The 12,889-nt window shown below is 36.1% G+C and overlaps 1 protein-coding gene across 1 annotated transcript in view; it reads right to left on the bottom strand.

Annotated features, from left to right (window-relative positions):
• Positions 1-282: 282 nt before the first annotated feature.
• The window catches only part of Srp72 (signal recognition particle 72), a 41,083-nt gene continuing 28,476 nt past the window's right edge, over positions 283-12,889 (bottom strand). Inside the window, exons 8-12 of the mRNA XM_083142648.1 lie at positions 11,016-11,177; positions 6,662-6,820; positions 5,597-5,757; positions 2,545-2,751; positions 283-534 (exon numbers count right to left, since the gene is read on the bottom strand). Of these exons, the coding sequence (XP_082998774.1) occupies positions 393-534; positions 2,545-2,751; positions 5,597-5,757; positions 6,662-6,820; positions 11,016-11,177 (831 nt within the window). The 3' untranslated portion in view covers positions 283-392. The remainder of the gene's footprint in view (positions 535-2,544; positions 2,752-5,596; positions 5,758-6,661; positions 6,821-11,015; positions 11,178-12,889) is intronic.

The raw sequence follows: 12,889 nt of genomic DNA, 5'->3' as shown, positions 1-12,889 counted from the left end.
ATCTGTATGTCCAGTCCCAATTAGCCTGTCTGTGCATAAACTGGACTTAAAGTACAAACACACTCAAAACTAAAGGTTAAATGATTCTCTCATGCAAAATTATGAATATTTTAAAGCCAAACTGTCAGATTGCTATGGTATAATGGAAAACTTACTTTAAAAAAGTACTAATATCATGAACTACTTTCACTTGTTACAATTTTCACGTATGGCAATAAGTATTGGTATTGCTTTTGAGTGGTATCGGGACAGGTATAATTTAAGTGCAACAAATACAAACAATTTTTATATACAAGTTTATTCTTAACAAAACATTGCACGCCAACTCAAGAACCGGTGTCCCCATGCTGTTACCTCTGAACCAAAACTTTACAATGAACGTTCACACGACGTTACCACTTCCCACTTTTCTTCTTCTTCTTCTGTTGAATCTTCCTCTGCTGGTGGCGAGGGCCAGACTGCTCTGGCGCTGGACTGCTGTGAGGAACTGGGGAAGGTTTTTGCTGCTGCTGATTCTGCAGTTTGCTCATATCACTACAGGAAAAGAAAAAGAAAATATTACACACTATTAATTATGTTGTATGTACAGGGTGGGGTATAAAAACCTGATTTTTAAAATGATATAACACAGTAAATAAAAAGAGGTAGTCTTTATTCATGTGTTAGCCTTACAGCCATGTGTATGCCATTATTTGAGGGGGGGGGGGATGATGTACACCAACATTAAATGCGGAAAATAACATCTTGCAAATGGCATTCCAACAAATGAAAGCTCGGCACATTGCGTTTCACGGCTCCACGGTGACTGAAATGGCAGCTAGTGAGGAATGGAATCCACACCATCTCCTCTCCTATGACTGCATGACATGACACAATAACAAAACAACAATCCACAGTTCTTTTGTTATCCAGAAAAAGAGAAGATTCAGCGACAGACTCCAGTATTGTGTGGACCAAAATGGGTGCCATTTGCAAGATGTTATTCTCCGCATTTAATGTTGGTGTAAATAATTATTTTTCCTAATAATAATGGCATACATATGGCTGTAAGGCTAGCACGTGAATAAAGATGAACTCATTTTATTTACTGTGTTATATTAAAAATCAGGTTTTTATGCCCCACCCTGTGTAACAACCATACTGAGGAACACGAAAATGCAAGCCTCACAGTCATGCATAGCCACGGTACTGTTGGGTTAACTGTCTCTCACTCGGATTACAATTTCATACATTTACACAATTACTTCTTATACTTTTCGTCAAATATCAAATGACAGAAAGAACAACAGAAACTCGTTAACAAATGTAGGAAACATTTAAAATGCTGAGCAGAATTCGTAACACAAATGAGTTTTAACCCCAAAAGTTCATTTTTATGCCGAATCAAGTCTCAGTTTTTCAGCAGTTCATAAAAACTAAAAACAGGCCTACCCGGTACTTCCTTTTCAAACTCATCCAATCAGGCTATATTCTTCCCTCTTTTGTAGTGTTTACATGGCATTATGAAGTAGGCTCATTTCGTGCCATATTATCTATGGTTCTTTTAATGCTTTGAACAGTCATACTACCCAGTCTCAAGTCAACTGTTGAACTTGTTTGAAATTAATAATATTTGCCATTTCTGGAATTACGCTAATGTTTGATAAAAGCAGAACACATGTGCAATAATACTCTTTGTTTATTGAACGCATGTCTGCCAAATAGTTTCCCTCGTTGTTATGGTGCACAAGGGATCAGGGTCAGATTAAGGTGGGTGCTATTGAAGCTGCAGCATTAGGCCCACAGACAAGAATTTGCCGAAAGCTGAACAGTTTTCTTTTGCTATATTAACCTGAAAATAAATCTTAGAATGAAATTTGGAGCCCCAATTTCGGATGCCTAGACACAGGTAGTAAAATTTTCACCTTGAAAGTTAAGTTGTATACAAAAAAAATCAACTGTATGCAGCATCAGGCTCAATTTCATCTTAATCCGGCCCTGCAAGGGATATTTTCATACTCATCAGCAATATTATTGTCACTCGTGGTATAAGTAACAGACCACTTTACTGAATCACTGACATCAAAGCACTGCCCGTGCCTTGACAAATGAGGCAATGCTGCCAGGCGAGGGGCAGAGAGAGGAGCAGGGAGACTGTTGACCTTGAAGCTTGCCTTTTAGTGTCTCACAGTGTAGGGATGAGACAATATTACTCAGTGGCTGTAACAGGAGGGAAATTCCCTCGATGTAGGGAAATTTTATAGCAATATGAAGTTAAGGAGGAGGGAAAAAATTGAAAATTTTCATAAAAGTAAAGTAATTATCTTTCTACATATTTTCTGCATCCCCTACACACTTGAAAACCACTCCACTATCCCAATAGAGTATAAGGCTAGAAAAGGTCCCACCTGTTAAAGGTTAATTGTGTAGCGTGTAGTGTAAACATGCTACAGAGTACGAAATAAAGAAAATACAGGAAAACTAATCAAGGAAACATATATGGTTACATGGGAGAGTAGTGAAAGACAACATGAAACACAAAATTAAGTACATTTGAGTACTTACTATGTGTCGCTAGCCCCCGCTGCTGCCCCTTGTGTTCCTTTGCCAACATCTTTATTTCTTCGGTCTTTTTTCTTACGATATCCTGTTCTTTCATGTCGAGGCAGCCACCGCTCCGGATCAGGTGTCGAGCTAGGGTCGTAATTCTTCGGCAGCTTTGTTTTCCTCTTCTTCTTCTTCTTCTTTTGAATGAGCTCACCTCCTGGCGTCCTGCAAAATATGCATGAATGTAATTTATAGGACAACTTCTTGTAAACCATTGTCGTGTCCAAGTGCAAATACATGAACACAACTCTTACAATAGGGTTTACTACATGAATAACTACAAGAACCTGGTGGAAATTCCTTACCCTCCACAAGCTACCACCCAAAATATTTTTGTTACTATGGTTGGCTTCATTAATGGTAGATATCTAATGTCCAAAAACCGATTCCTGATAAGGTTGGAGGGTGAGGTAATTCAAGTATCGAGAAAGAAGGGGAAAGTGTTGGTGACTGCATTTAATTCAAATTTTGCTCGTGAACATTTCAAAATATTTTCTAAATAAGACAAGTTTATTACTGTTGTTTCATTCACCTAAAAAAAATTCTAATAATTTGTTACTTCCACATTGTATTGACTGTAAACTTGGGATTAGACTGATTCAGGGTTTCCAACTTATTCTAGCAAAACATATCCCTTGCCTTTTCCAGGTTTTCCAAGCAATTTTAAAATAAATTTTGTAATGTTAATATCAAAGTTTTAAGAGTTAATTGCATTTGTTATTCAAGAGAATGAAGCTTATTCAACAACATTAAAAAAAATTAGCAAAATTAAGCTATAAAAATATTTGCATGTAGAATATCTCCTATCAAGAATATGATTTTAAAACACATTTTTTTTCATTTCCAAATCTTGGCAAGCACATTTTTGAATGTATTTTCATCTTTTCCACAATTGTTTTTTTTGCTCATATCTTGATTTCCCTGACTTACCTCGAGTTGTCTGCGACTGCAATTTTGATGATTTGATAAATTATAATAAATATTAAGATAATGAAAAATGCACCTGAAAATTGAATTAATAAACCCGGAGAAAATAAATTTTACACCAAATTACTGACACTGCAACATTTAGAAAATAAACAAATATTTCTTGAGGCAGCCTAGTATAAAACATTATGCCCCTATCAAATCACTTAGAGATCTATGAGTCAAGGGTGAGCTGATACCACTTTGGCCCGATACTGACACCAAAGCGGATACTTGGAATTTGAAATAATTTCAAGCAGTTGAAAAGATATTTGTAAATTTTAATATACATAGTTTGTAAGTGGAACCATAACAAATCAGTCTAGTTTCACCTAAGATCAATATTTATTCACAAAATTGATTTTGCCCGATAATGCTGTTGCCAAAATAATTAAAATTATGCATTTTGTGTAATTTCCAGGATATTTGGATCACCTGAAAGTGCCACGTGGCAATTCTGTACGCCTGCCGAGATTCCCGAATTTATCGTCAGCATATGTGATTAAAATTGGATCAATACTTTCTGGTCGGAATTTTCCAGTCTCACCTGTGGTTCACCCAGCCTCAAATCAATGGGTACCTGTGTGCACACCTGGGAAGAAAGGTGGCTGGAGCATGGTACTGATCACATCACCTCCAAAATGGGAGAGATTGAGAATATTTGGAACCTTACCCCCACATCCCTTAATGTGCCTTTAAGGCACGGTGAACTTCATGCATGGGGAACTTTACCGATACCACTCATATCAAAAAATTCTGATACATCAGCATTGATATCAGATCAGTCTTATTAACATACACGAGTATTTGTCCTATCTCTAATCCAGTTCATGTTGCATCCAAGTTACTAAAAATTAGGAATGGGATGATATGATGATTTGGCCAATATAAATATAGTGCCAATAGAAAATTTGCCAATAATGATAACCGATTCTAACAATCTGACATAAAATTTCAATTGGTTCACTGACCTCCTTCATAAATGTATGCTACTACTTGAACCAAGATTTTGCAATGCAGGGAAAGTGGCATATTAAGATATCTACTTTTAAAAAAGTATAAAATGGAGTGGAGATTGTGGGTTTATATCTTTAAAATATTTAAACATAATGACACAAATTTGTTAAAACACTAAAATCACACACAAACAGCACGATAAAACACACTTTGGAGTTCTTTCAAGCTTTCAACTCCTTCACGGAGTCATCTTCAGGGTTGGTCAAGGAAAGACTGAGTAGACGTGGTTGTCGTTACAGTGTAAGGTTCCGCGTGCACTCAGTCTTTCCTCGACCAGCCCTGAAGATGACTCCGTGAAGGAGTCGAAAGCTTGAAAGAACTCCAAAGTGTTTTTTATCGTGCTGTTTGTGTGTGATTTTAGTGTTTTAACAAATATGTTGCCGGCACGTGACGTAAGAAGTTTTCTAGTCATATAATGACACAAAATTGAAAGATTTATAGATACAGTAAAACTTCGTTAATCCAGACCCCGATAAGTCGGACTTGGATTAATCCGGACAGGCAAAAAAAAAAATGCAGTCAACCACTGATGAAATGATGTTTCCCCCCAGACTTTCTACTATAAAGTATACTATACAGAGACCTATGCCCGTGAAATACACCATAATAAATGTGTTTTGTTGCTATAAACTGAGTTTTAATGCACTTTCTACTGTTCTTTTAGGTTATTTCAGTTAATCCGGACTTTTGTTAAACTGGTCAACTTATCCCCCCATTAGTCCGGATTAACGAGGTTTTACTGTATATCAGATTGGTAAAATTATTCGTAATTTTAACAGTATGTCTATATTAGCTGATACTGATGGATTACCAATTAATCACACCCATCCTTACTAAAAATTTAATTTTGAAAAAATTAAATTGTCTTTTACAATGACAAAAATATGACTGACCTTTTGTGGTAATGCCTATAATAATTGTAAGCTCCTATTTTTTCACATTACAGTGCAGTATATCTGTCCACTATACATGTTAAGAGATTAGAGGTTACTGAAATTATTAAATTATCCTCTACATGGTTACTAACCCTGTTTTAGATCCAGGTGATGGCTCTACTTTCGTTGTCTTTTTAATGATCTTCGATCCCATCATCCAATTGGTTGACTCGAGGGTTTCTACGTCAATGTTCTGAGGAAGATCCACAGGTGGCAGCTCCTTGCTCAAGCTTTGGGCTTTCTTTGGATCAAACTATAATTGGAAAAATATACATGTGTAACATCTTCAAAAGAAATATTGAATAACATTTCACTGCAATGGTAAGTGTACTAAATTGTAAACTTTGTGGAATGTTAATATCACTCATATTCATCACTAATAAAAAGTATATTTAGAAATAGCAATGCGCTGATAATACTTTTTGCTTTTTTATACTAGTATCAGCACTTGAACACTGTAGCATTTTTAAATTGTTCAAAATAGTTAAAATACTAAAATGTAAGTATTCTGTTGCAACCAGATATTTGATTTACAGTAGTCTTACAAAATAGTAGGGGTGTGCGGGATCCTGAAAAGTCAGGGCCGGGATAGGGGGAAAAAAATCCCATCCCGATCCCGACTTTGGGAAATGACTTCATGACTTTTCGGGATCCCGTGCAGTTGGGAAATACCGAATGGTCATTTTAAAAAGTCATTAATTCTAGATGTTTTCTGCATTGTTAATGTCTGGAACTTATCGGAAATTGTTAGTTTTTGTACCAGAAATGCAAAAACAATCAGTTAAGGTGAAAATGACATGTAGAATTCGAGATTTCCAGAGCTTCGGGAAATTTTCAACATTTCCTGTCCCGAAAATTTCCCAACTTTGTCAGGAAATTGCAAATTTTTCCCATCCTGAATGTCGGGATTAAAAAAATTCCCGTCAGGATCCCGTACCGATCCAAAAAAATTCTGTCCTGCACACCCCTACAAAATAGAATAAAATCTGCCATTTAAGCAGAAAATACACTTTCACATGCCAACTTTTCCAAAGACAGACTGGTAGACATCTTGACAACTCACCCTGTAAATCAAACCTGGATATCCTGAACGAAAAAGTAAGAACACAAACTCTGATGGTAATATACATATTTCAAGATGTAAGCAGATACGTTACCTGTGCATATGCTATAACTAATTGGGCCAATGTCTTCTTATCTCCTGGATTGAGACGAAGGAGTTCTTCTAAACTACGAGCTGCCACAGCTGGTTCCCCGCCACGCAAGTGGAAATCGGCTGCCTGCCTCCACAGCATACTCAAGTCACCTGTGTTTATCTGCAATGAGTAGAGCCAGGATTTGTATGTAATTACATCTTCTATTCCTTTCTAGATACATACCTTTAACAGGAAAATGTCAACTAATTATATATATAACTGACATGATTTTCCATAAGTTTTATCTTACATATTTTGCCAGGATTTTACATATTTGCTAATTTACTTTACATAAAACAACATATTTCGGTAATTTTTTTCCTATCTTAATCTTTTTTCATAATTTTCGATCTCTGAAACATGAAGAAAATTTGTAGCCCATGTGATGTCATATTTTCTAACCATTGAGATGCTTAGTGCAAGTCGAAAGACAGGCTAATAAAAAAAAATGGAACTGTTATTTATCAAAAGATGCTGGAGTTTCTTCCCCCCCCCCCCCTCCTTTTGGTTACATATTTTCACCTCACTTTCACGTTTAGTCAAACTTGGCATCGGTGGACAAGAAAGCTACTTTCCTGTACGTAGCGAGTTACACGATATGTTCTCTTGTACAAAAAAGTACAAAAGTAGATATGTATTATCATTCAATTGTTCTGTCTGTAGATGTTTCTTTTTACAATTTGTTTAGAAAGTTACAAAGAGCTGTCTTACATATTTACATATTATATAATAATTTGCGATGTGTAAAGTCATTAATTGTTGATAAAATTGGTTTCTTAAATATGTACATGTTGATGTGCTTTTTTGAGTTGATAAATTTTATAACAATTTTAATTTGAACAACTTATGTCCTTAAAATGATGTTGAATATGTTCAAATAAAATAAATATCTATCAGAAGTCTTGAAATTGCTTGGATACTCAATTATTATTAATATTACATATTTTTTGATGCTACATATCCTTTTGATAATTCATATTTAGGTACATATTTTATCAATTATTGTTACATATTTATGCACATATTTTGTTCTTTGATATTACATAAAAATCCGGGGTCTAGCAATGAGACAGTACTTGTTCAATAGCAACAAGATGTTGCAGCATATGAACAAATATATAAAGTTACACAAAGAGCCAAGTTGTCAAAACCAAGGAGTGAACAGAGTGTAGGTTAGAGACCCAGTAAGAGTTAAATTAACATTTCATGAAGTTACATGTTACTCTTGTTTATAATATCCAAAAAATAGGAAAGAAAAAGTTAACACCTAAGGAAAAACAGTAGCAGAACTTTTAAAACACATGTATAATATAGAAAACAGCCTTTCTATAAATATATATATTTTTTTTAAAAAAAACCTCAGTGCACAGTATCATATTCTTGATGGAATTAAATCAAGGAATAAAACTAAAAACACTAAAGCACTATGAGACTTTTCTAATATCTCAACTAGGCAGTGAATTACAGTAGACTTGCGATTATCCAAGCTAATTGGGACCGAGATTACCTCGGATACGGAAAAACTCTGATAATACGGAGATAATGTGCTAATAGGTCATAAATGACGAAACAACACTTAAAACTGTATAGTAATTATTTATTACTAGTACAACATAAATGAGAAGATTACATTTTCCACTTAGAATAGGCCTACACAGACTTAACACCACCGTAACAATCGGATATACCGACAATGTAACAAACACGTGCAGCGCGGACGGTGACTTGACTCCATAAACAAACAGGGGGGTGCATTATGAAGCGCGGTGTTTTCCAACCACTCCCTCGGTTAACCCAGAGCCTCGGTTAATCACAAGTCTACTGTATATTGTTCTTACTTACTTCCCCCCCCCCTCTCTTTAGGCTGTGAATTGCCCAGTCAAAGACTTCAATTCAAGATCATTTTGATGCTTAATTTATCCTTATCCTCTCTAAAAATAAGTTTAAAAATCTGGATCAGCCTTTGGTTGCACGTTAATTGGATGAAATTGATGAAGTCTTGGAAACATTGTTACAGATATTACGATTATGCCAGACCACATGCTCTGCTAATGAGGAATGACATCTCCCCTTGGTCACACGAGATCTTTTCCTTCTTACGTCATTTTTTAAAACAAATTTTGCATATTTTTAAGAAAATGATTTTACACATACTGTACTTATTATTTCAATTTAACATTAAATATAGTTTTGTTGTAAACTTGCATACACACACCACCTCATTTGAACCATGCGTGGTGGCACACGAATCCATGCCAAGCTGTTTTGCATTGTTTTTTCCATTAGATTTGGTGTTCTAAGTCCACTTTATGCACAGTATGGCTAATTGGAACTGGATCTATAGTTTAAAGTGGAGTCCGAACCATTATGTGCCTCCACTGGGTATCGAATGTTTTGCATCGTGTTCCATTGTTACCATTTTTTGGCTTTTGAGACCAACATTAGTAATAACTTATCCTAAAACTAATGTGAAATCTTGTAATCAGATCCCTTTGGTCTTTTTAAAGGGCGAGGTACAGTAAATACAACCAAGAACTGGGAAAATTCAATACGGATCTGGATAGTGCAGCAAGGCTCTGAAATAATGAACCTCTCTCGCTTCTTCCTGTTTCTTTCATATTTTTAAGATTTACTAGCTCCCCCTGCCCTCTCTTTCATGCAACTATTAACACACACACACAAATACATATGAATTGTTGAATTTACACCAAAGAACCAATTCAGGGAACAGAACTCTCCTGTACAGTGATTCTATATTTCGCTGCATTCTAAATTAGGAGAAAAAGGATGCTGTCACACTTCAGTGTAGCCAGTCGAGGGGAGAAAGTAGCAACAGTTGTTAGGTGAAAAAGTACTTTCACCAGTGCTTAAATGAGCAACTGAATTCAGTCAAGGGGTATGGTTGCATGTGTAACTAATATGTAGGATCATTAGCACCAGGAGTTGCTGGAGGATGATAGCTACTCAAATATCTTTAAATTAGTGTTGTGGTTGTCTGGATGGATGGTACAAGTGAAATAGAAGTTTTTTGGGTGTAGGAGCAGATACGGTTGATTCTGAGGTTCAGGGGTGTTGAGGTTTCGGCCAGGATGCCACCACAGATCTAGCAGTAGTTCTACTGTCAGATTAAGAATTATAGATACTTGAGTTTGCACTCCAATTAAAAATTAACCAGTAGACCTACATGAAAATGAGTTACATCAAAATTTAGCTTATTCAATTCTGCATTAATCTATGCTAATCCTTTTTTTTAGTATGACTTCTATTTTTTATCAGCATGAGAAAAAATGTTTTTTTTATGGTTTTGCAAACGATCGCTCTTTGAAATTCTCTAAATAAAAAATGAATAACCCTATCATGATGAAATTTTAGTATGGTGCAGGTAGAGAGTAAACATGTACGTGGAACGGGTCAACAACGTACACACTGACACAGTGACAGCCTGCAGTTTCTATGGTTCAACAGACATCACTGTGTGCCATGTTGCGTCGTTCGATGTACATCTTTACTCTGCTGAATAAAAATCTGTATAAAATCGGTTTTGCAATGTGAATTGACGATGATCATGGAATTTAAAAACAGATGCAAAGAGCTTCAAAACAAGACGTGTTCAAATACTAAGAAAAAGTTTTCTTGCAAAATTGATAAGAACGGTTCTTCGACAAATTTTTAAAATCTTAAATTTAAAAATTGTGTTTAAAACTTTTCTACCTGCACCATACTAAATATCATTACGATCAGACAACCCATTGGCTAGCATAGATTAATGCAGAATTGAATAAGCTAAATTTTGATGTAACTCGTTTTCATGTACAGTAGACTCGAGATTAACTGAGGCTCTCAGTTAACCGAGGGAGTTACTTCATAAAGCACCTCCCTGTTAGTTTATGGAGTCAGGTCACCGTCCCCGCTGCACTTGTTCATTACATTGTCGGTGTATCCGATTGTTACGGTGGTGTTTAAGTCTGTGTAGGCCTATTCTAAGCGGAAAAAGTAATCTTCTCATTTATGTTGTACTAGTAATAAATAATTACTATACAGTTGTAAGTGTTGTTTCGTCATTTACGACCTATTAGCACATATCTCCGTATTATCCGAGTTTTTCCGTATCCGAGGTAATCTAGGTCCCAACTAGCTCGAATAATCGCGAGTCTACTGTATTTTTTATTTTTTTAATTAGAGTCCAAACTTAGTATCTACAATTTTTAAGACGACAGTAAGTACAATAAATAAAAAGGGACATGCTCAATGATACCTCTTCAGGCGCTTACTGGTGAGATGCTGGGTTTACCTTGGAGATCTTACATTTACTGACCTTGTTTTTCCTGTACCATTCCACAGCTTCCTTGAGGATGACAGAGGCTTCCTCCCAACTTCCATCGGCGAGGTAGAGGGTCACTAGAGTACTTACTATTCCAGGCTTGTACGTAGAATCTCCTAGACTACGCAGGATTTTACAAGACTGTTTCCGTTCACCCTGAAATCAGAAAACACATTAATGAAATTATCTTCAATTAGGAATTCTACATTAGTCTCTGACCTTGCCCATGTCATCTTTGGAAGACATGCTGTTCCTGTTGCATATCCTCCAAGTATACAGAACAAGATCTAACTTCAGTAAATAAAAACAATTTGGTAGGGAAACAAAGTATGGGTAAAAAAGAAAATCTCAGGCGACACCTCAATACGAGGTATGTCCAGAAAGAAACCGAACCAATGAAACAATCCACGTTGGTCAACTTACTAGCGCCACATAGAAAGATTCTTCAGTAATACGCCATTGAGGACACCAGTCTACATTGTTTAGTTTTCATCCTGTGAACAGTTAAGTGAAGTCGTGTAGCAATTTTCTGAAACGCAGAAAATGAAAATTCTTGCAGAGCAACGCGTGTGCAACAAATTTTGTTTCAAATTTGGCAAGATGTTTACAGAAATGCTCAAAATGGGAAAGACTATATGAGCCGGAAACAATGTTATGAGTAGGGACGTGAAGTTTTAGTTTTATTTTTACCTAAATTTCGATGTTATTTTTTACTGTAATTGGTTATTTTTTTCACGGTTTAAGACTAAATTCGGTGTTATTAATTGAAAACTGGTTTTATTATTACATGTATTTTTACTGTTTCTTCTATGCATAAGATTTTCACTTTGTTTTAGTTATGGAAAATTTAAGCAAATAAGTTTAAGGCTTATCTTTGTGAGAAATGACTAGATTTATTGCATTTGGAAAACTATTTCATCTCATTGGCCACTATATACGAAATGTTTATTGAAGGACATCACCCAAATATTTTAATACAATCATATTTCCAATTTTTCACTTTCATAGGATAAACATTTCAAAATTGTTTTCGTAAATTCACTTTTCAGTTTACAATAGTATTGATGATTTTCCACGCACAGATGGTACGTAGTAAATGTTCACCGTATTTACTAACAACACAACACTTCCTCTACAAAATGCACTTCTAAATAGAAAGAAGGTTTCTCCATTCACTCCAATGGAATGATTGCTTTAATTAGAAGTGCGATGTACTCCTTGTCATTCCTTCTTTTAGCCTTCTCGAAACCTTCAACGACACAAAGTTGCCATCTTGTTTCACTTGCTTTTCTTTTCTCCCAGACGGTGTAGTGGTAGCGTCGTCACCTTGTAATCAAGCTGTACCAGGTTCGATACCCGGTGGAGGCACCACAGTGGTTCGAATCCTACTTTAAAACTGCACGTCCAGTCCTGATTAGCCTTACTGTGCATATGTGCAACTTTTCTTCTCCTTGTGCTTCTTACTTCCATTGTGCTCAATCGTGGAATCCTTCTGCTCCCATTTTATTGCGCAATTGCAGTGACTACAAAATAATGTAGTTCTATCAGAAGCATAAAGTCTTTCAGAAGCAAACTAATGCATTTACTGCTGGCTTTGCCATGCTGCGAAGAACACCACAGAAGGAAATGGAAATGCAAGACGATGCACAGACACAGTCAGACAGCAGCCTGTTACTCTGACTCCCCTAACAGAGCCAAAAAATTCCTCTCAGACCTCTAAATATGGCCTGTGTGCACACATACACCTACACACCTAATCCCTTTCCCCCGCAACACAACAGGGGTTTCTCCCTGAAAATGTTTGTTTCTCTGAAACTTTTCTCAGAAGATTTCCCCCAGGTCAAAGCACTGTCAGTCATGTCTATGCC

This window comes from Lepisma saccharinum, chromosome 21 (assembly GCF_977018435.1).
Source record: "Lepisma saccharinum chromosome 21, izLepSacc3.1, whole genome shotgun sequence".
Classification (NCBI taxonomy): domain Eukaryota; kingdom Metazoa; phylum Arthropoda; class Insecta; order Zygentoma; family Lepismatidae; genus Lepisma; species Lepisma saccharinum.
The sequence above is the reverse complement of the archived record's forward strand: the minus strand, read 5'-3'. Positions and strand labels throughout refer to the sequence as shown.